Source organism: Oxyura jamaicensis, chromosome 3 (assembly GCF_011077185.1).
Source record: "Oxyura jamaicensis isolate SHBP4307 breed ruddy duck chromosome 3, BPBGC_Ojam_1.0, whole genome shotgun sequence".
NCBI lineage: Eukaryota > Metazoa > Chordata > Aves > Anseriformes > Anatidae > Oxyura > Oxyura jamaicensis.
In genome coordinates, this window is record NC_048895.1 from 5,318,964 (window position 1) to 5,342,935 (window position 23,972).

General features: G+C 39.9%; 1 protein-coding gene across 1 annotated transcript; it reads right to left on the reverse strand.

The window, feature by feature from the left end:
* TMX4 (thioredoxin related transmembrane protein 4) lies at positions 1 to 23,679 on the reverse strand. The gene is made up of 8 exons (XM_035321253.1): positions 23,463 to 23,679; positions 15,293 to 15,408; positions 10,945 to 10,990; positions 9,701 to 9,829; positions 8,764 to 8,809; positions 6,496 to 6,597; positions 4,834 to 4,897; positions 1 to 3,186 (listed from the first exon to the last, which is right to left on the reverse strand). Exons 1-8 carry the CDS (start codon positions 23,669 to 23,671, stop codon positions 2,906 to 2,908), a joined length of 993 nt encoding a protein of 330 aa, XP_035177144.1. The 5' UTR covers positions 23,672 to 23,679; the 3' UTR covers positions 1 to 2,905.
* Positions 23,680 to 23,972: the final 293 nt, after the last annotated feature.

The following is a 23,972-nucleotide window of genomic DNA, read 5'->3' on the forward strand; positions in this document are numbered from 1 at the left end:
TTAGCATTAACATTTCCTATTTTATTCATAAAAACACAGGAGCAATAACATACATGTTATGTTGTTTGAGAAGCCTTAGAAGCCCACTATTGCTCATTTCCAGATTCACAAGAGATCTATGAAGAGATGCACCACCATCACTTGCTGCCTGCCAACTTAATCCCTGCACAGAGTGATCTTGTTAGGACCGTGACGATGGAAAATACCAACTTCACGTTAAGTAATCCAAACTTAACAGTGACACACAAGAACAGAAGATCTGTAAGCAGAGACTCCAGAGAATCAACGCACAGCAGCAACTTCAGATCTTTCTCTCACAGCATCTCAGAAACCCTGTATCTGCAAGGTCAGTCTCATTTGTGTTTTGTGTTTTTAAATTCAAAGACACCTTAACAAAATACAACTCCTGGGAGAACACGTTCTTTGTCTAAACATTTAAGAAGCCTTAATACCTCATCTTGAGCACTGACAACACGTAACTTGACTTTTTAATACTTTTAATACTTCATATTCCCAGCAGTGTAAGACAAACTGTGAGGTATATGGATGATGTGTATCTTTTAAAGTCGAGTCCCTTTAAACAGCTAGAGAAGAATTCAGATGACTGGCTCCATGCTATTATGAAAATGAAATCAAATCAAAATTTAATATCGACATGTTCCCTCCTACACACTGTGAGTATCACAAGGCCCTGTGCAGTTTAAAACATCCTCTTTGGTACCCAAGCAAAGTCATCACCACCCTCAATCTATACCGGATACAGTCCCTCATTTTTCAGAGTCTGGTAGCTTTGGATCCATGACTGAAGGGATATATCAATTCTCATCTGACAAATTCACATAACATTGGTTCCTACTTGTCTCCTGAAATATACCTAAGTCTTGTTTTCCTTTTAGAATTTTATGAGCTCCTGATGCACAAATTAATATAAAAGCACGTGTCCTGGAAACAACAAAACCGTACTCTGAACTTTTACGTGCATAGTTCTTCCTTCCACTCTAAGGTAGCCACAGAAGTTTTCATGATTTTTGCAAATACATACTTAGTTTAGGAGGAAAAAAAAAAGGCATGTACCTCAACTGATACCGAGTGCTGCTGTCTGTAAGCTTCTACAGTTTCTTAGTTACGTTGAAGAATGCACAGATTACACAAGACAAACCAACTGTTCTCATAGTGCAATGTACATATTAACATCTGTACGTCTCCACATATGTGAAAGCATATTTATACATTTCCACTACAGTAGAATGAGATACAACCTCAGCACTGAGAGCACTCAGTAAGAAAATTCATATTCAATACATGCAGCGTAATTTTGTGTAAAGAAAAAAAATCAAAATTCTGCTATAGCGTTCCAAGACACAATATGTAACAGGACGCAGAGAGCAAAAAGTTCAGCTTTCTTAGTAAATAAGCTCTTTATGAGCATTAAAAAAAAGTCAAGACAAATTAGCCCTATTAATCTCAGTCTCAAAGGAAACTAGCATTTTTCACTTGCAACTTCTCTTCTAGTAAGAGAAATTATTTCATCTGACTTTTTTTAGAAGAACAAGATGAATTCATGCACATTAGCAAGGTTTATGCAATACAAAAAAAGATAAAAACATCTTACGCACGTGATCACACATCCAATCAGAAACATAAACATACAAGGTCTTACTGTAGGTATTCCTTACCTAAAAAAAACTAGCATTAAACAAGCCAACCAAAGGAGGGAAACACCAGTATCTTTAATGACTTAAGTCCTCTAATCACACCTAAGGCTGTCTACCTGCCAAGCCATTTTCACTTTATATAGATCCATAGATAAATATTTATCTTGATATAATTAGCAAAAACCAAAAGCTTCTCCTTGCTGCTTGCTCCTGCTCCTCCCTTTCCCCAGTGTGCTGATTCTAGTGACAAAGTAGAAAAGTGACAAAGGTGAAGCCTTAAATGCCTCCTCAATTAATGTTACTAAAGCAGCTTAAGTTCTGCCAAAACTATTCTGGGTTGGAAACAGCAGAACTGCACTGCACATCATAAGCTTGTATTGGCAAGAAATATGCAACTTACTGGCTGCAGAATGAGTATTTCTTGCTACAATCTCTTAAAGAAAAGAGTCATGCTTTGGCAGTTTTCCCTGACAGAAGTAATTGCCTTTAAACCTTTTTAAGTACTACACATTTTAAGCATCTAGCTGCCACTCTTTCTGGGCTTGAAGCTTTTGATTACTCAAAACTCCTTGGGTCAAAAAGAAAGAAAAAATAATCTCAGCCGACAAGCTTGAGCTACGCAGCATGCCTCTGATCTACTGAAGCCTGAAAAATTTGGGGCCATGCTAATCAGAGCACAAGGCTCACTGCATGATATACTTTCAAAACAAACATTTAGAAATATATAAAGGTGCTTCAGTTAAAAGTGATAGAAATAAACCCATCCTACACCACATTTTTCAACAGAAGACTCATAAGGTAACTTCTTTCACTGCCGTATCACTTATCTGGTGCTTCTGTGGCATTTGGAATAAACAAACATTCAGAAGAGTCACAGCCCTGCCAAGGTTCTTGAGTGTTAAAAGTCCTTGTCTTGGTCAGTACTTACAAAAGAGCACGAGCACAGATGACCGCTTTATAGCCGGTGCATTGAGACTTGCTTCCACCTCCCTTTTCCCTTAAAAGTCTTCGAACACATAATACACACACAATAAACTTCATTTGATTGTCATGGCTAAAGTCATACAATAAACAGTATATATACTTATAAATCGAACTCATTGAGTAGTTACTAGCTTAAAAAAGAAAAGCCTGCTCAAAGAGCAGAGATTTTGCGTAAACACAAGTGACAAATCAAGTGTAAGCCTCGGCTTCAGACCCAGGGTCTGATACTTCTTTGGTCCAAGTGTACAAAATACACCACTGAACAACTATAGTCTATTGTCAACCGCCTGACTTTTACGCTGTCTTACTGAGCTTTCAGTCTCTGAATCAGCTAAAGGTTGTTCACTCAAATCTTCCATTTCTTCTTCACCAGATTCTTTTCCAAGCTCCAAATCCTCTTCTGAGTCACCAGAATTTGCTGCATCATCTTCATCTGAGAGGTCTTTCGCCTCTGCAGTCTCTTCTGCATCATCTGCAGAAAGCTCAGCAGCCTCCTCTGGTTCTTCTAATGCTGCATTCTCCACATTCTCCTTTGTGGTTGCTTCTTCTAAACAAAAGAGTTCCAAATACTGATGTTAGATTGACTCTCCAAACAGTGTCTTTAAAAGTTACACCACTGTTTATGTGAAATAAATCATGAACATTACAGTACATTACAATACTAAAATATTAGTGAACTTTACTATTGAAAACTTTTGTTAGACATTATATTTCCTTTTTTATTACATTATTTCAAATATTTCTTCAGTAGAATTTTTCTTCCATCATCACTTGTTCTTCCTGCATATCAGGCCTTTTTTTAGTTCCACAAAGTTACAAGATGGATTTTGCTTGGTTCCTTAAAGAGGAATCATTACCAAAGAAATCAGTGAGAAAGTGGTAAGATACTGGTACGCTGTCAGGTAACAGCTGCTGTTGAATCAGTCAGCTAACTGAACAGCATACTGCACCGGTATGGTTTTTCTATAGGTAGTGATTTTAAAGATAGTAATTTTGCATATTTAAAAATTTTAAATTTGGCTACAGTCTTCCTGGTAAGTATCACAGATGTATGTTCATCTTGAACTGCAGACCAGCACACACAAATACACACAAAAGAATCATTTAATTACTGTACAGTTTTGACACCACTTGATAGAACAATCATGCCACAAGGTGTTCTGGAACTTAACGCACATCTGGTGTTTACAGGAGACTTCATTTTGTGCACAAATTTTTGCCTCCCCTTCCCTAGGGTACAGAACACTGGCCTGAAGCCCTCTCACTGAGGATCAGGAAGATGAATGTTTTCATTTTATTTAAAGGAGATACAATGCCACACACCATGTATTGCTTCCTTGTGAGCTTAATGACTAACTTTAGAATTCCAGAGGGAAATCTGGTTTTATATGCTACAGGGCAGGAAAAAAAAAAAGCAACCTCTAATCACACAGGAGACTAAATAGTTCCCCCCAACTTGTGGATAAGAAACAGCCTTGTGTAGTGGACACAGACCTAGAAACACCGTTGTTCTAATCTTTCCCTATGAAGCTCATATAAGGACTCTCAAAGCCTCAACACGGCAACCAGGTCTGATCTGTGACTAGCGATAAAACGCAGCCCAAGTCCGTTCAACTGGCAGCAATGTCAGATACAGAATTTTCATAGTTCTGGCTTTTATTATGCCAGTTTATTATTCCCTGCAGTCCCTAGATTTGATTCTCTCTACCTCCTTCTTTCCCCTTCTTTCCATGAATTAGATATAGAATTGTATAGGTTCAGAATTTTGCATCTCCTAAGGCAACATACAGAGTGCATAATAGGATGTGGAAATGTCCTGCCAAGGCAAATTCTTTTTATATTTAAGCAGCAAATCTAATGAAGATACAGCTGCACAAAATAAACAAAATGCAGTATATTTCTTCAAGACTTCCTCATTTTTAATGCATTTGGCTTCTTCATATTTGTGGAAGTATGAATAAAGTACTGAGGGCTTTTGTTGTTCTAGTAGTAGTATTTTTGTCTGCCTTGCTACTGAGCAGATGCTTTTACTGATTAAATAGAGCCTGACACAGGGTGACAATCCTTGACACAGGGTGACGATAATGTATACCTGGTTTACTGGGCCCAATTTAAGTGTCTGACAACATACTGCCCTCCCTCCCACAAATATGCATTTAAAACTACAGTACCTCCCCTGCTCAGGGGTTCTTACCAGATGTTTCAGTTCTGTATTTTGACTTTGATGGACAAAGGCAGTCTGAAATCAAGACCAGTATCTGGGTAAAGGAGGGAAAAAAGCATTTGTTAAATACGCATTTCATCCCAGCAGCCCCTGTACTATTATATTTATACCCTATGTATAAATATAATTGGCAAGATGATGGTGAGAAGAAATACTGTGATTTGGGATACTTCATTATTCATCTTCATCCCTTTAGTACTGCACTGATTCTAGATGTATTTTCTCTACTTCAGAGAATTTCAAGATACTTTCACTTCAGTGCATCCTCACAAGCAGCAGCTCTTAAAAAGCAGAACTTCACAAAAAGATTAATATGCTATCATTTGAATACATAAGTATTCACTAAGTGGCAAGTAATTTTAGATACTTAGACTTGAACAAAGGCAATGTGTTTTTTTTTTTGATAATTTAATATACAGTATGTGCAAAGACCTACTCATCCTTTTTAAACATATAATAAAAATCTAGAAAATTGCGTTATCTGGCTCATAGGCAAGAGCTGCCTGAAGGAGCTAAATTAAAAATACTGGAAAAAAAAAAAGTGCTATCTCTGTATATGAACCAACATTCTCTGCTTTCCACTCCACATTTTCTGCTTCCTATTTCCCTAAATTTATTCAGCATTAAAAATGCTGTGCATCTTCAGAAGATACGTCCAGCACACAGCTGAGGATCTTTATTTAAAACTTTAGAAAGCTTCTTGGTCAAGATTTTCTGTGTTAGGACGCTATTCAATTCTGACTCCCCAGCTCCCTAATACACGATCTGTACTTCCACCTTTTATGCTCTATTGTACCTTTTGGTTTTCTGTTTATTAAAGCAGCCTCAGAGTGGAATACACATAATCAAAATGCAAGGGAAAATCTTAGTGTCCCATTGTCACATGTTAAGACTAGTGCAAAGGAAAGAAAAGAGAGAAATGGTACAACAATAAAAACTACATTTCAATCACAGGAAAGCTTTTTAGTAAAGGCAGAAAGATTAACTCTGTATTTTAACTTCTTCCTGTTTTGGGGCGTTTATTTATTATTTTTTGGTGAGTTGTTGGGAGTGTTTTGATGGAGTTTTGGTGTTTTTTTTTTTTGTTAAGTGGAAGAAGGTGGTGTTTTTTTTTTTTAATTAAAATAATCATTATCATTTACTTCTAGCTATGTTACCTTGATTTGCACTTACTTGACAATGAAGTCTATCATCACAAAAGATGCAGCTGTTTTAATTGTACAATAAAAAAGCATTTGTTCAAATGCACTGATACTGCATACATTACCACAACAGTAATGGCTTGAAATAGATTAGGTCAGTTAAGAATGCCAAATCTTCAAAGCTTTTCTGGAAAGATGTTCATCATTTCATCTTATGTACAGTGCAACAGCAAATCTGCATTGCCAACTCCCACAAATACAGCCCTTTTCAACTAATAAAGTCAATCCACAAAGCCTGTTTTTAGAAAGCTGGAGCCTTCAGACACCATTCTGATCACACACATGAAATCCTTAAGTATAAAATGAGCAATTAATAAGCAGTTAGAATCAGGTGCTGTAGTGTATCAGTGAATTTTTTTGTTCCCCCCTCCACTGAAGTTAATGCAAAACAAAAGTTCTAGGCAACTAAGAAAGGAATACGCTCTCTTACCAAACCCAGGAACAGGCCAATCAACAAGGTAGCCAAGATGAAGATAGCGTAAGACATCCAAACGTGAATTCCAAGAGTGCCAGTGAGGTAGCTATGAATTTGCTGGAAATGAGAAGATACGTATCAACTTCACACCAAACAGCATTTATACTGCTTCATACATAAATCAACACCTAATTAAGACCTTTCATAACAGCATTTATACTAAAGTCTTCCCTCTCAAGCACCAGCCATCCTTTAAATGTCATACTAGGATTCTTCTGATAGCATGAAATCTTGTTTTGCTTTACTGGGTTTTCACATTAAAAGGCACTACATGTAACCTTACTGCGGACAGACGTATGAGGAATGCTCAGAGCGTACAAGAATGTATCACAACATTCTACGTTTTTATATTCTGCAAGAAGGTGACAGCTGCTTAAGACAGATTAATGCACTAGATGAATCTGTGGCATGAACCCGTACATCTATTTTCGCAGCCTCTGCTGCAGGGAGGAGACCATGTAGTAAGCATACTTGAGAATGACAGAACACCAGTACAGCAAACTCTACAGTGGTAGTTCAGAACTTAAACATTGCAGAACCAAATAAATCAATCGCATCAAAGCAGATGTCATTTTATACCCACTTTACAAGCACACCGCCAAGGAAAAGACAGATGCTCAAAAGAGCTTTATCCCTGGGATAAGAATTGCATCTGGGAAGAAGAATGGTAGGTGCTTGAATTTGCACAAGATAAAATAATACTTCAATTTGGGAATTCATTCATTAACTAAAATGCAGCCATTTATTTCTTACTCAAGCTCTTTAGTTCTTAAGAAGAGCCACACATTCTACACAGATACAAAATAAGTGATTTCTCATTTTATGTTTAAAGAGACTAATTGGAATGCATCACAATTTCTTTGAAACTGAACTTGATTATTTAAACCTACAGATTTATTGGCTTGAACCAAGCATCACATCAAAGCAGATCGGCTGGTATGAAATAAATTATAGCATTACGTTTCTTCAAAGCCTATTTCCATTAGAAAACAAACCACAATCAATGTTTACAGAAGCTTTAATATTGAAAGTTCTAGGGTCTGTGTGTGTGTGTGTCCCAGCCCCTTAGTGTCTGAACAGCATCCAACATTTATTAAAACATGTGCAAGGATAGTACAGGAAGAAGAGTGAGGAAATGTAGAGTTGAAATATGTATTAGAGTGGATAGCAAATTAAATGCTCTGAGAAAATAACTCTAATCTTTCAGGAAGGAAACTAGACAAGGAAAACAACATTGCACAGCAACCAAAGAAGAGAAAAGCCAGCAGGCTGTAAAAAGTTAATACTACCCAATGAAAGAAAGAAACAAAGATGGCTTGCACGGGAGACCTAATAATGGAAAGTTTTATTTGATTCCGAGATAGTTAGATACTTATTAGAAGCGCTACAAACTCTGTTCAAACTCCCTACTACCCTTTGAAGCACATACTACAATATTCAGACTTGTTTCGCTACAGATAGTCTTGATCTTGGCTACACCTGATGATCTTAAATGTTTCCCAACCAGAACTGCAGAAGTGTCTGAAAATTCTCAGTATTTGCATACTACAGGAAAAAACTTTGATATCTCCCAAACAAAAGTGTCTTGATATGTTTTGTAAGTTCAACACACACATTACTGTACACTAATCATTTCTCCCTTACTTCTGGTAATTATTGCACTGTACAAATTTGGTTTTTATGTCAGTCTTATTATCAGAAATCCAGATGCAAAAATTCTTATTAAAAATAAGGCCATTACCCTGGTCGTCTGCACAATAGATTAGATGTACACAAAAAGAACATGATTTACAACTTCTAAAATGAATCTGGATATCATCTTTATGAACAGGATTAAGTGAAAAACTCTAGTAGATACTAAATGTATTCCTGAGGCACACAGCCACATCCGCAGCAGCTGTCAAAAAGCTACTTTATCAATTTGGTATTAGCACACTTCGACAGAATATTAACTATACCAAGATAGTAACGCAAGTATTTTTAGTATTTATGATAATCTTTACAATCAAACTACATTTGTTGCCATGGAGGCTACTGTCTATTAGCACTACAAAATTTCTAATGCAAAGATACTACACATCCAATGTACAGTAAACATATGGAAAATCGAAGTCTCATAAAATAGCGATGAAAAGATTCAATTAGATTTTGACTTCTTAAAGGAATATTATTCTAAGCATGAACAAAGAGGGGTATGGAATATGCTACCACACAGTTACTTACCCTGATCCACCCAGATAGGTGAAATAGCCCTGCCATACCATGCATCCTAAAAAAACGCAAAGGGAAGAACATGTTCTAAGACAAGTAAAGAGTTAAGGTATAAAGTAAGCTATCCATAAAACACAAAGATTCTGGTTATGCACTTTTGCTACTATTTCAGCCCCTACTAATCGATAGAAGGAAGCTAATGCAAACAAATACATTTTTCTCTATATTACATTCATTCAAGTTGGCTCAATACAAAGCATCGAAAAGGTAGCTTGAGACAGCATTTGAGCATAATCACAGAATACCAGTTCCACAGTCTATGCATCTTCTCCCCAGCTCACAGCAGCAAGCAGCCCTACAGCTCCTCTCCCCATTACTAAATATTCTACACTTCTTCATTCTCAGATGAGAAATAAGGACAGATACTGGATCTTTCATATGAATTTGTACGATAGCTTTAGTCAAAATGAAATGCAAGAGGGCATTCATATCTTTGGTTCATCTTTTACAGTATGCAAGCATTCTATGCTATTTCAAAGCAAACTCAACATTCTGGAAACGAGCTCACTGTGAAAGCACTACCCCATCCCCTATTCCAAAGGAAGACACAAGACTTCCTTTTAAACAAGTAAAAACCTTAAAGCTGCTGCTGCAAGTCACCAGAAATCAACAAGTAATTGTGAAATACTTGGTGGCTGTACCTTCCCTCCCTTATATATTTTCCTTGATAATATCAACAAACCTCAGCAGGCAGGGATGAAATCAAGTGCAGAAAATAAACTGCTCTTAAAGGTGAGAAACTGCATAGCAGGCTGTCAATAAAGATTGCTTCTGCAAAGCCTACTTGTCCAGGGAACAACGGCTTTTTGTCTTTAAGCTGTCAGCAAAACACCCTTAATGAATGATGAGCTGTAAAACATGCTTGTTGTTAATAAAAACAAAGTATTACATTATAGAAGACGGAGACTTCCATCCTGCTACTGGCTCCACAGCTTCCCATTTTTTCTCTAAAACATAACCCTGAAGATCTTCCAACGTGCGTGAGCCTCTGTATCTGCGAAATACTCCGTTGTTTGCACTAAAAAGCATAAAAACACATTAACTTAGTGCTTAAACTGTATGGCAAAAATGCAACCCTCCGCTCTGCCATTCCTCTCCTCCCCCCAGAAAAAAATTAAAAAAAAGCAAAACATACTATGTACACAGATTCAACTTGCTCAGGAAGCTGAATACCCAAGGATTCTCAATGTTTTGAAACTAATATCTGATGGATGGTCTCAGATTTTCAACAAAATGAGATTTTGCTGTTTATTAAAATTGCTATTATTCTTAAATAAAAAAATAAAAATTCACTCCGTAGTGAATATGAAGCACAGGAAATTACATTATTTTTAGACACGTCTCAGAATTAAAAGTGTGCATACATACATATATGTGTATATATATACACACACACTCGATACCATGATTTAATGATGAGTTCTCCATTTAAAGGATTTCATCCTTTATTGAAGGAGACACAGCAAACATCCTGTGTTGTTTATAAACAGTAATGGTAACAAGACAATTTAGTAAATCCACTTAATCTAAGGAAAAGTCTTGAAATGAGGACTCTTAACATAATCAAAGCCATTAGCAATACTCTGAACTGAAACTGAAAGTCCATATTCCTTCATCACCATCTATATTTCAGAGTTATGGTGTAAAACAGGCAAGAAGCAGGTCTCAACAGCTACATACCAACATAAAGCCAAGAGATTAAGAATTTACAGTAACAGAAGCAGTGCTACATGCTTAGTGAAAGGTTTCTGTAGTGTTTTACATAGTCAGTCTGTTATTAAAATGAGAAATTGAAGTGACACTTCCACAAGTGGAAGTGTTTCTGCTCACATATAGTCAGGTTTCTAGAATACAATACTGCAGACTTGCATCAGTTCTTACATATTACCAAATGTTGTTTTCAGACTGGAAAAGCATCACTTATCTAGGTACAAAACCATAGGAAAATCTTCCACCGTAAGTTAAAAATACACGATGTCCAATACACGCACTGAGCTTCTGAAAAACATTTTAAAAACTGACAAAATGAGATAAGCCAGTTGTACATCACTTCTCCCACGTCACTGTACAAACAGGACAGGAAGAAAGAAAGTGTACAGAAACAGACAAATGTTTTTTGTATTAGACACTTACTGGTAAATTGTAGGAAGTGTTGTTACAAAGAATCGACCACTCAAGCCTAGAAAGAAAGGAAGGAAAAACATCAGTTAAGTAAAAAAGGAGATTTCCCAGCATTTTGACTTACCTATAAACACCTACAGATCTTTATCTGTGTACTTGAAAGCCGACTGCATAGCTTTTACCACCATTTTGTAAATACAAGTTCACAGTTTGTCATCAGACATGCCATAAACTAACAGCTGCTAAATATTGTTGCCAAATTAAGTAAAATGTTTACATTGTAGAATGCTTACTACAAGATGATTTTTCTACAGGGAATTCACTCCTATTTGCACACAGCTGAAGACGCTGATGAGATTGGGAGTGCTCCCCTCCAACCGAGAGGAAGATGAGCCTCGAAAATACACCCTTCTTCCAGAATCCTGCATGCAGCCTCATCCAGATCACCACTGCTCCATCTAGAAAGTTGGGCCACTAACAACATAGCAATGCAGGCTTTCAAACTCTGCCCCCCCATTTTATTTCATCCTCTAATTGATTTTAAATGATTTAGAGCTGCGCATGTAAGACTTCAGGTAGTTAAAGTAATTAAACAAAGTAATCTTATTTGCTTCTTCCAAGTAATCCTTGTATGCTGCACAACCAATATGCTCTGCCATGCTGTAGGATGATACAATCTGTCTCATACACAACTGTAGCAAGACAATGTTTTGGATGTCTCTAGGTTCTTATCCTTCCTTCCTATAAATCATTTTATCTACAAAAGCAGAAGTGGTATGTTAACAGATAAATAAAGGTTGGGATGTCTCAACATTCTGTTCCATGAAATATTGCAAATCTCAGCCATGAGAGTAATTTTTTTTTTACTATCACCCAGGAGGGTGGGCCATATTAGTATTTTGAGCATCAGACATGAGATGGCAGAGAGGCTGAAGCAGGGCTTCACAAGGCTGACTGGAAGTGACACCCACACTGAAAGCAGGTGTTGCACTAAGTGGCAAACACAATAATTGTTTTACAAGTACCACACTCGACAGTGAAAACATAATGCAGCTTGCAGGACAGAAATTTTCCAAATCATCAAAAAGCAGCTGCAGGGGAGAAAGTGTTTGAAGTTCTCTGGCCTTCCTTCCACTCAGTACTGCTACAGAGCAATAAGTGCAAGTGCTTCGAGCATCACTGCCGTGTTTGCTACACCGATGAAGATCTCCCAGTGTACGGCTTCATTGCAAAAGCCAGCGGTGAAACAGGAAGTTCACAAGTATCTCATAAGCAGGCTGTCTGTAAGACTCAGCTAACTACAGTTGTCAGGTGAAGGTATCACTCACTCCCTGCTCCCAAGACTGAGAAATGTCAGGGCTACTTGACACTACAACCCCCTGCCAATTAGCAAAACCTACAAGTGAGAGGAAGAACTGGCCTTAGTGCTTAGTAATTTTAATATTCAACACATCCATCTTAAAGACTGCAGAAACAAAAAATGTGCTAGTAACGTCATCTATTCTGGAAAAGAAATACAGATGTCAGAGCTTACCAACCCCTCGGTTGGTGGACTAACTCCATTAGTAAGGGCAATTGCTGTTCGTACACAGTGCCAATGTAAGGAAGGCAAATCAGTTAACTTTTCCTCTTGTAAGGCTCTGAAAAATCTTTCAGGAAACTAAATCTTCATTCAGCTTTCTGCTCCAGGAAGTTAGTCATAGAAAAGTATTACTGCAAGAGAGTTTCTACCCACAGAGCCAAAAAGGACACAGACTGAATTAAGTCAGGTATTTTTAGGTTTCAGTACTAATGCTTATTCTAGAGTGAAACCCCGTTCAGAACTAGCAAAAAAACGCTTGTGGGTTTTGTTGATGTTTGTTTCATTTCTGAAGATGTTTAAATCAAACAAAAGTTTCTTTAAAGCTCCAAAAAAGAAGGCATCTTCATTTTTCAGCTTTCTGCTTTTATTGCTATAGGGGGCAGGATGGCAGGAAATCTTACAAAACAGTTCAAAGCCATACCGGCACAGGGAGAGACTAAATAAACAAAAACACAAGTGTAACAGAAGAATTAGTGACGCAGAAAGGATAGCAGCACAAGAAAGACAAGGTGGAGAGCTGTAAAGAATATTATAAACTTATAAAGAGCAGAGACACAGAAACACTGAAAAACTCTGATATCCTATCAAGGACTAAGCAGGCAAACAAAATGAAATAGCTTAAATCCCTTTTCCCAATAACCTATCCTAGAGCAAGTACCAATGGTCTTAGTGTGAAAAATGCAAAGCATAAAACAAAATCTGTTGCCAAATGCACTGAAACATCCAAAATTTCAGGTGGAGGTTTTCTGCTTACCTAGCACACCTCCTTAGGTCAGCAAAATCAGATGTGAGTCAGCTTCAAAGAGCTAAGAACATACAGCAAGTTGTTTTGGTGCATGCTTGATACTAATTTGAACTGGGTAACAGTTTAACTTGAAACACAGCTAAGCATGTGTTTGCAAATCACACACCCTGGCACATGCCCATCATGCAGTCAGACAACCAAGACGAGGGGAAAAAAAAAAGTATTTGCCTTTCCACCCCAAAATACACAGACAATCTAGAAGCCATCTAGAAATACTGCCGCCTTCAACAAGCAAATATTCAAAGATTATGGAAGACCCAAGAAATCTTATTTTAAATAGAACTGTAAATGCTGTGATTGGGAATTTAAAAAGGCACTGAAAATACTGGGAAGTTTGTGAGACAGAAACACCTCCGTTACTTACTCCTGAAATACTGGGTGTTTCAATAGAAAAGACAAGGAAAGAACAAGCACTTTCAGACTAACACATCAAACGACTGAAGCATGCTGTAAATCCACCAAGGCTCTGATGGATTCATTCTTTGGGCATCTGTTATAATTAAGCACCATGAATGGCTGCTTCCCCCTGCAGGGTTTGGAAATGGTGTTTCATGTGGCTCTGCATACATCCTTTTTCACCAAAAGAAACTTCAAGTACCTGATCCCTTCAGGTCCCAACACACCCACCATTCATATTCTTTACCAGGTAGACTAATTCCATACAGGATCCCAAACTTTTTGTTTTTACAGCCTCACTTTTGAAAGTGCATTTATAAGTTACTCACATCCTAATGCCATAATCAGGACTGAAATCCTCTTATTTGAACACCACATAAGCAAAGAATCTCTATCTGATTGGGAGAAAACAACAAGATGGGATTATAATGGATCCCCAATTGCAGCCTTAACTCCAGAGTAAGCCCTGCTTTAAGGCAAAGAGGCAGAAGTTGGCTTTAAGTTGCACTTATGTAAAAATATTAATGTTCAAACTCATATTTTCTTCATCTGTTATTGATGAGTATCTGCACTAGAGGAGAGCCCCACACCAACAGCTTTTTGACAGAGTTTTTTGTATACCTCTAAGTTTTTAAACAAAACATTAACCAATATGATGTCTAGAACAGCTGGCATTTTCTTGTGAACTTAAATCTCTGGTTTTAAGCAATTTAACTCATCCACCCAGTGTTAACTTCATAAAACTAATTTGTTTGGCACATTCTCAAATAAACATATTTTAACATACTTTAAGACAAAACATTCCTAAAGCTCTAGGAATCTTTTTGGTCTAGTAGCACCTCTTGCTGCCAATCTTCTGATATTGCTGACAAAATCTTTTATCCCCTCAAAGCCAAAACAAGCATGAAGTGTTCTTCAGCGATGTAGAGATTTGGAAAAAAATAAACGTTGGTATTGTTTACAGAAACAGGCATCCTAAACTTTGAAAGGAGTCACCAGAGCAGGAACAAATAATGTCATATTTATGCTTCTGTGGATAGATAGGATATCCTCTTTGTAAATGTATTTGCATAGATACATCAAATCAGAAAAAAAAACAATGAAGGTTGTACTTCAGAGGCACTACTACAATGTAACATGACAATAAAACAGCACCGTAATACAAAATAGTTTAAAACTCATTAAAGGAGGCTCACGCTGTGGTAATGCTACCACACCCTGAAATTCTCAGAAACTAGAGGCTACCAAACTGGATGCTTCTGCAGACAGTTTGGAGGGAAAAGTAGTAAATTAGACAACAGCTTCCACTGAAGTAGGTTAAAACAGAGAGTAAGCCCCTTTTAATACAGTGTAAGTCCAGATCATTCCCCCACAATTTCTTCAAGTTAACCTTACAAACTGCTATGCACACAGACGTGAACTATGTAGAGAAGTTAAATGTGGAAAGCACCATTTAGGTTTAGAAATGTCTTACTTGGCTGGCATTCCACGTACTCCAGTAAAATAAAGCACACTCCCAGATATTAAGTTGCACTTATATTGAATAATTTATTAAAAATACTGTGTATGTACTATACCTGGTTCTTGAGTGACATCCACCTTTCCCACAGTGATATCTAGATGCTCACTTTCTTTTGCAAAACTCTCCCATATCAATTCAATCTGTTGACAAGCTGGACACCAAGGAGCATAGCTAAAGGGGGAAAACAGGTTAAATATTTTAATTTTCTTATATGTGTACACATTCAAATTGATTTAACATATAGAGGAAAATACAAACAGATCAATTACAGAAAAAAAATGCAGTTTTTCTTAATCAAGTAGGTTTCACATCAATCCCTGCGTTCCTCCTCATGTTATTAAAACAAAAGCAAATCTCCATGGCCTTGAGAAATTCATATCAAAACCCTCACCACTCATGATTTATTCTATTTACATATAGAATAAATCTATTTTCATGGCAGCTATCTGAATTATTGAAGCCAGGCTGTACTCGTTCAACGTAACGTTTTGTATTGATTTCCCACACCTCAGAACTTCTGGAAATTACATTGGCCTTAGCCCGCTGCTCAATACATCAGAGCATGCCCTTTTCAATACGGCTCTTTGGAGATGTGAAGAAAGTACATCTTAAATTCCTACTGCTTGTACTGACTGTCTTCCTTGAGTTTTGCTTTACCTTAGGATTAAATTCAGCAAAATAAGAAAGCATGTTTTAGAAGCTGAGTTCTCTACACTACCAACTGCATTATTCAAGCCCAGTTTACCACTGTTATTGATAATATCAACAGGGAGACAGAACAGCTAATTTGAGAGGATAACATCAGAAAATGTTTGAACACTGATAGGACCCCATTTCTACCCTAACACATCAGACTTCTGCAGCTTGCAATGGTTGCTCATACACGCAATTAAGATAACACAAATAGCAAGGCATAGCACATAAGTGAGCTATAGCCATCATTCCCCCACCACCCCAGCCACACCTTTTACAGATTCGTACAACTTCCTGAAGTTGCCATCACAGCAAAATGCAGAACAGGATTCAGGGTTGCGTCAGTTCAATACTGATAGAAACCCTTAGGAGATGTCCCCTAATTTATTGGGGTTTGAAATGTATAAGCAGGCTTCTGACATTTTAAAAGGCAAGGAAGCAAATGTAGGGGGTTTAGAGTCCCCCTACTTGTCACAGGGCTCAAAATGTGCTGCTGTGTTCCTCTTCCATTCCTGAGGAAAAGAAGAAATTTCCTCATGGGCAGAGCCCCAAATCCTTCCCAGCCCACGTACCCACCATGACTGAGAAGCTCTGCAAGGGGCTTCCAAGCAGGAGCACTTCCTTCCTTCCTCGGTGCCTGGGGACAAATCTCTCCAGCCACCCACAGATGTTTCAGGTCAATAAGGCTGAACAGGTTAACTTCTCACGGAAGAGGCAGAACTGAGTTTACTGAGTGCTTCGTAAATTTTTATAGGGGTTTTGAAAACTAAGTATTTCAAAAAGGAAATCTTGCACTTGGAATGTTAAAAAGATACAAGTTAAAAATACACCTCGTATTTTACTGTACTAGAAATTTGATTTTAAGTATTAAAGCTAATATCGTGGGTTTTCTGAAGCAACATCATTCTTTATGAGAGCACCTGAAAAAAGTACATAAATCTAATATTGCCAAGAAACAGCCTGTTACTATCGCTTAAAAAAATGCTGGAAACAAATCTCACATGCAGAGCTGCTGGCCTGTAGAGTGCTTTTAATAACAGATTGACAGATACCGTGCTTCAAAAACAGACTACATTTTATTACAATAGTTTGACTGATAAGTAAGAAACTACATGTCAGATAATGCTACTGATGTTGCTCTAAAATTAAAGGCAGAAGTTGGAACACTTTCTAAATCTAGCTTCTCTAGATGTGTCAAATTCATACCACAAGGCTTCCAAGACTAATATAACCTCTAGCCTGCTTCAGGTACTGTCGGATCTTGAAAGGGAAATTTGGCCATATCAACATTCGTGCTTACATTTGACATTCATGAGAGTTTCTTCTATCTGAAATTAATTGGAATATTTAATGTGCATAGTTGAGATAATACTCAAATGATTAGAAACCTTTTCTTTATCTCAAAGCGGCACTAAAATCCACCCTTACCACTGTTTGGTAGTGAGAACAATGAACTTCACAAAAGGCCTTGCTTTTTCGGCTTCCTTTCAGTATCAATGCCAGACATGGGATGGAACTAAGTCACACACAGTGCTACAAGATCCAGCCACTCATGCTGGACACTGGCACATCATCTGCCTGAAAATATTGGCTTTACATTCCTGCAAATTCCTACAAATTCTGCTAGCCAGGAAAGACCCTGCCCCTACACAACTTGCAGTGAACATCAGATTTTCGCAGGGTTCTTACTGCTGCTTACTTCAAAATTCTCACTTCTCTGAAGCTTTAACATCCACATCGGTTACTCAGCACTTCAAGCACTACGAGGAACTCAGGAATGCCTTCTGGAAATAAGAAAAGCATTCTATTGCCAAAGCTCTGCTCTGCCCGTCAATCTGAAAATATCTCCCCTTACACTTTTGGTGAGATAGGGAGGAGTAAAAATGGTGATGTTTAGGTCACCTTTAGATAAAGTTTCAAAACCCTTTGCACCCTGAAGAACCGAAGCTTAGGATGACAATTATTTTATTTGATTTGAATGTAGGCTTCTACTGAATCCTTTAGATTTGAACCCTTTTGCACAAGGGGACACATTTACCTGTTTAGGTGTTGCTCGCACTGTGCTCTGTGGCCCTCCAGGTGTTCCAAGGAAGCAGCATGCAGCTCTTTCCAAGTTAAACCAAAGTCTACTGGAATTTAAAGCAAGACCCGGACACTTGGTCGAGGAAAAAGCTTTCAGTAGCCTGTTACATATTTAACAGCAATTTACTGATCTCCACCATTTACAAAAATCTGGCTGAAAACATCACGTACCTGTAAATTACACATAGCCAAGTTCCTCACCACAGTACGTATCAGATGCCTGCCAACATACACCTCACCTGTGGCCCTACCAGGCCTCTTACACAGCACAAAGCTTCACAGTGTAAATAACCTCATCTGCATCCCCGCTGTAACTGAGGCAAATGTCTATTTACTGGTCAGGTCCACTGCAAGAACGCCAGATTTAAGTGGATTACAGTCACAATCTCAGAGAAGCCATGTGTCTTCCAGTTCCTACTCCAATCCATTACAAGACCTGAAGCTCTTTCAGAGGGCACAATCCAGAAGCCAAGTTTTAAGCTTTCAAAGAAAAGCCAAGTCTGTCTGTCTCAGATGTAAAGCTGGATCAGCTCACGCTTGCAGCAATTTGTGCATTACACAGGCACAAGAGAGCAAGCCTCGGCTTTCAAACACAGCAGCTGCACGGATGGCTGGGGTAAAACCAGTCCGAGCAAACACCACTCACTGGTATTGCTGGACGGATCGGGTAAAGACAGAACAACTGCACTTACTGCACTGATCCACAGCTTCACAGGCCGCACTGCTGATTGTTTCTCCTCTTCCAAGCAGGTGGCTAGGGAATTGACTGATTCACTCATTTTCAGATGAATGTAACTGGCTCCTTTATCTGCCCTTCCAGTGCTACCATCAGTAGCTATCAGTACTGAACAGATGCAACCCTGAACCCTGTTCTGCATTTTGCTGTGATGGCAACTTCAGGAAGTTGTAAGAATCTAAGAACAAAGCTAAAGCAGCTTATGGCAGGGGGAACGAGAGGATTTACTGAAAACAGCAGAACCACCACGACAAAAATGTCCAGCTTAGTCTATTTTTTCTCCATTCAAGACACACATCTCAACTGTTCCTTCTGTGAAAGGTACTGTTTAAAAAAGCCAAGCTCTTAGCTTAATTTCAGATTGGGAGTACTATTAAAATTAGAGGTGCAACTCTTGAGACAGCTCCTAGTAGAACAGTAGCACTAACAGAGTAAAATAGACATTTCTTTTATTCCATTAAGTCTTCTCTTACTGCTACAAATTCTGTAAACGTATTAGGCTTGCCTAGCAGAGGCCAGATTTTTTCCCCTTTTCGAGTTACACACAGAAACCTTCCAAAGGTTTAATGAGTACAGGACCACGACTCAGACTAGTTTCTCCTTCACAGCTTCGATTCCTCTCCTTCTCTGTATTCTCTGCCCCCTCCCTCCTCCATTCCTTCTAACAGCTTCCCAGCTCTGTTCCTCCACAGCCTGTCCTTAGCCTCTGCACGGCACCATTTCAGTGGTAACCCCAAACCTACACGCCCTCAGGACGCACACATGAGCATTTTGTGCCAGTACAGAGAAAGCTGTAACACCGTATGACCAAGCCAGATGTTAGCCCCCATGATCTACCCATGCCTACATCACAACAGTGCAGACTCTGGAAACTGACAAGAAGTTACCTCCAGCATGCCAAAACCCTCCAAAGCAGACAGGGAATATCTGCCAACCCCCAAGCGGTTGCTCCACAACTGTTAAGTTTCTACAAATTGCTAAAGGCCTATCACAAACATCACAGAACAAAGAAATGAGGTTTTTCCCTGGGTTGTCCTTCTGGGCTTCACATAAAGTGACCAAGTGCGTTTGAACATTTCAAGACCACGATGGGAAGCAAAGCCAGATATACTGTAATTATTCAGCTTCCTACTTTAAAAACCAAGAAAACAATAAAAGCACCATCTGAAATTCAACTAGTATTCCATTCACAGGCTTTTTTTTTTTTCTGACAAGATGGAGCACTCCTTTTTAAAACAGAAAGCCAGTCAATCGCTGAAAAGCGGTGAAGTCTTGCAGTACTTCAGCAGATTAAGTTCCATCACTCCACACAGGTTTGTCTCTCCAACAGTAGTAAAGCATCTGCTGCCGTGGATATTTCAGTTTCACATTTTATCAGTTTCTGCTCAGCCTACGGAACTCAGCTCAGGAACCAGCCGATGCTCAGTTACTGAGTAGGATAATTTGGTCACCTTCTCTGACCTCCGGAGGTCTGCAGAAGCTTCATAACCAAACTGCAGCTCTAGTAACTTGATTTGCATTCCCTGCAGACTTTTTTTAAACGAATAGGACAAAGAAAAGCCTAGATACTACTAAATCAAGAGGCAGTGTGAGACTGTACACTCTCAAGTGACAGAAAATGCCCCAATCTTACTGAGTCCTGAATCTCAGTTACACTAATTGTTAAATAATTCACTGAATTCCTCATAAGTTTATTTATGCAGCCTTCTGGGCCAACTATTTAAAAGCATTAATCCACATAAGCAGTGACAAATTCAGCTAGATTTTGAGCACACTCCCGTGGAAGTGGTGCAGCTAGCAGGAGCTGCCAGGCACTGACCCCTTGCCATGATCTCGCTCACGAGGCAGCAGGGCAATGCTTTAACTACAATTTACAGGAAAATAAATTACGGGCCTATGCTGTACGCTATAAGCTAGTCTTGAAAGCATGATTCTTGTTATGATTCTCCCAATTTTAACCTTGGCTGGAATTAAAATAGAAAATTAACCCACCCATTTTTTGGAGCACATAGCATAAATACTTCCCTGAAACTAAAGGGAACCAAAATGTTTCACGGCCCGGGTGAGAACCAAAGCAGAGATTTTCCCCAATGGGCAAACAGGTGAAGTACTGCAGGACCAGCAGGAGTTACTTTACTCTGTAAACAAAGGCATGAAGACTATAAACACTTATTTACTTCAAAAAGAAGAGGAAGTTAAACAGAGATCAATCAAGCTTGGAACAAGCTATGTTTACAAATGCAAAATGCACTTTTAAAGAAAGAGACCAGGAATTAGTTTTCTATATTCCCAATGGACACAATATTAAAAATAAAGACATAAGAAAACTCTTCATGCTAGCAAAGCATTACCTTGCAGATACAGAGTAGAAATAATTTAACAAGGGAACTTGTTATAACACTTTGCTCCAGCATCATACTTCAAGTACTTCAGCAAGGATTTGCATGCTGTGATAGTAACAGCAAGCAAAAAGCATTGAAATGTCTTTCAGAGACAAAGTTATCCAGAACGTTATCAATGAAATGCAGTATTGCTTCCAGTGCCTGCAGTTTTGCCAGCTACAAATAACTGAATATTTACAAGAAGTCAGCCAAGTACATGCACTTCAGCTAGGAGGGATGAAGGAAGAAAAATCCTATTACCCCTACAAATCCTGAACACAGATCATTTCTGACTTAAGTCTCTCCATTTGTGCACCCAGGAGCAAATAATAAAGTGGCAGCATACAGTAATTGGCCTACGCTACTTTCACAAATGGAAAAAATGAAGTTAAATAGGAGTAGTACCTGCTTGCACTGTGACAGAAGGCTTCAAAACCGTAATTTAGAACGGGCGACCTTTTTTTTTTTTCCCCCCCAAAGTTATGCTGCAACAACTTTTCCATTAAAAAATAAAGACTGCTCAGAAAAGTCTTGTAAACAGCAGATTCTCCAATCAAATGAAGTTTTTTGTGAATGCTGCAGCCTTGCCAACAGACCCACCACGCAGCATGGGAGCAACCTCTGAACTCAAGTGCCAGATTCCTGTCCACACCACCAGCTCTAAACCAGATGAAAATCAACAGAAGCCAGAATATGTTAATATGAGAACTGTAAGAATCACAAGAAACTAATTCAGGACCTTAAATTAGTGTTTAGACACAACTGGGAATCTCAGACTTAATTCAGAATCAGCAGCATCCTCAGGAGATAAGGAAGTTCCTTCTCACAAGTAGGATGTATTACAAGTGCACCACAGAATGCAGCATGGAGAGCCAAGTTTCTTTACCATATGAAACACAGTATACAATAGAAAAAAAAAATAGGCAACAGTGCACAATGTACCAAATTCAGCTACACTAAATTTAACTTTTGCACCATTACTGTTCTCAGCTACTTGTCATTCTAATGTTTCAAGCAGAGTAAAGACACACAAAGCAATGTGGCTGCTCACTATCCTAACCACTTCTGATTTCAGTCAGTTCCTCTCGTCTTCCTTCCCCAAGGGCATACACCACTAGTTACTTACATACTTTCTCTTAGAAATAAAAGAAAGCATTGGGTCACCAATGGAAGTGACCCCTTTCCTCCCCAGTATTCACTGGGTTGTGAGCGAATAGGTAACTTCATACAATTTTTTTCCATATAGGACTTGGATGTCAGACATGGGGAAAAAAAAATCAATGTAGAAAAATTGAGACAAAATTATTTTCTTCCACTCCAAAATTATCTCTTCCCTCATTTGTTAGAACAAGATAAACAGAGGTGAAAAAAAAAAAGGCTGAAAACCAAACCCTGGCCACAGCAGTGGGCATCACTGGGCCTCCAACCAGGTGCTTCAGGACTGCCTCCACCTGACCTAAGCTGTAATCCCTCCCCCAAATGACTCAAGCCAACTCAAATTCAACACTAAAGCAGAACAAAACTTAAAGCAGCTGTGTACTTATGAGGAAGCAGTTCAGGTACTGACAGGCCATCTCCTTTGTGGGTCTACGTAGTCTGTTTGGAACTGTTAAAGCACACATGCCCCAATAAAATCCTATTTCATATTTACAGGTGCCACGTGAGTATCCAAACTACTCCTTAACTGCTCAATTAGAAAACCTCAAGTTCCTTCTCTCCGGTTTAAACACAACCGGGTTGAGCTTGCCTCCAAGCACAAAACATCTCGTGCATTTCACCAACGGCTCTGTGCCAGCAGCGAAGCTGTGGCCCCACCAAAGTTTGTTAGCAGCACTTAGAGCCCTTGGGCACGACGGGGAAACCTGCCCAGCTGTCAACAGGAGACAGCAGGAGCAGCACTGAGGAAGCCTGATGCACGTCCCTCCGACAGCAGGGACCCTGCAGCAAAGCTTCTGGGGGTGGTGTTGGGATGTCAGGGAACGCTTCCCACTCCTGCTAAGTGTTACTTACCAAACTCAGCTCGCACGAGCCCCCACGACATTCCCAAACACATAAGCAGCGCGAGGTGCGTTGCCTAACGCTGTTCCCCAGCAAGTTCTTCTCGACCACGGCCTCTGAAGCGCAACCAAGGCGGCCCCAGGGTAGCAAATCGTGGCCGCTTTACCCCCCCGGGACACTCCCAGCCTGCACAAGCGGTGACCAGGAGGAAGTCCCCTCCTCCTGCAGAGCGGGCGGGGCAGGGGGTGCCCCGTGAGGAGGCGCTGACCGCGGCCGCAGCCCCGACCCCAGCCCCTCACGGGGAGCCCCTCAGTCCCCCCCCGGCCGTTACTCACAACTCCACCATCCATTGGCCCTGCAACACCAGGCTCCAGTTGGAGCCGCCCAGCGCCTGCACGCGGCTCCGCGGCTCGCCGGGGCTGCCCGCCGAGGACGAGGAGAAAGAGGACGAGGAGGAGAGGGCGGCGGCAGGGCCGAGCGCTGCCGCCTGCAGCAGGGCTGCCACCACGCACAGCCACCGCCCGGCGCCGCCGCCCGCCGCCATTTTCCCCCCGCCCGGGCCCAGGAAGCGAGGGCGGGCGCCAACGGCCGCGGCGGGGCGGGGCGGGGCGGCGAGGGGCGGCCTCTGGCTGCCGGCCGTTAGCGGCCGCCTGAGGGGAGGCGGCGGCGGCGGTACCTGCAGCGCCCGCAGCGTTGCCGCTTCGGGGTTTCGCGGGGCTCGGCCGGCTTTTTGGGGCTTTCTTGTATCGGGGTGACCATCCCCATGTTTGGAGTGGCAAGTGAAAGGGCGAGCTTCGGGTGCTGTCGGCCACCAGCGCTGTCCCTTCAAGTCTAGTCAGCCGACC

Coding starts and splice junctions, on each gene's coding strand:
- TMX4 (XM_035321253.1), bottom strand. CDS start 23,671: ATGGCGGCGGGCGGCGGCGCCGGGCGGTGGCTGTGCGTGGTGGCAGCC. Junction 15,409..23,462: donor GGCCAATGGATGGTGGAGTT/GTGAGTAACGGC, acceptor TTCCCCCTTTAG/CTATGCTCCTTGGTGTCCAG. Junction 4,898..6,495: donor TTGGCCTGTTCCTGGGTTTG/GTAAGAGAGCGT, acceptor TCCTTTACCCAG/ATACTGGTCTTGATTTCAGA.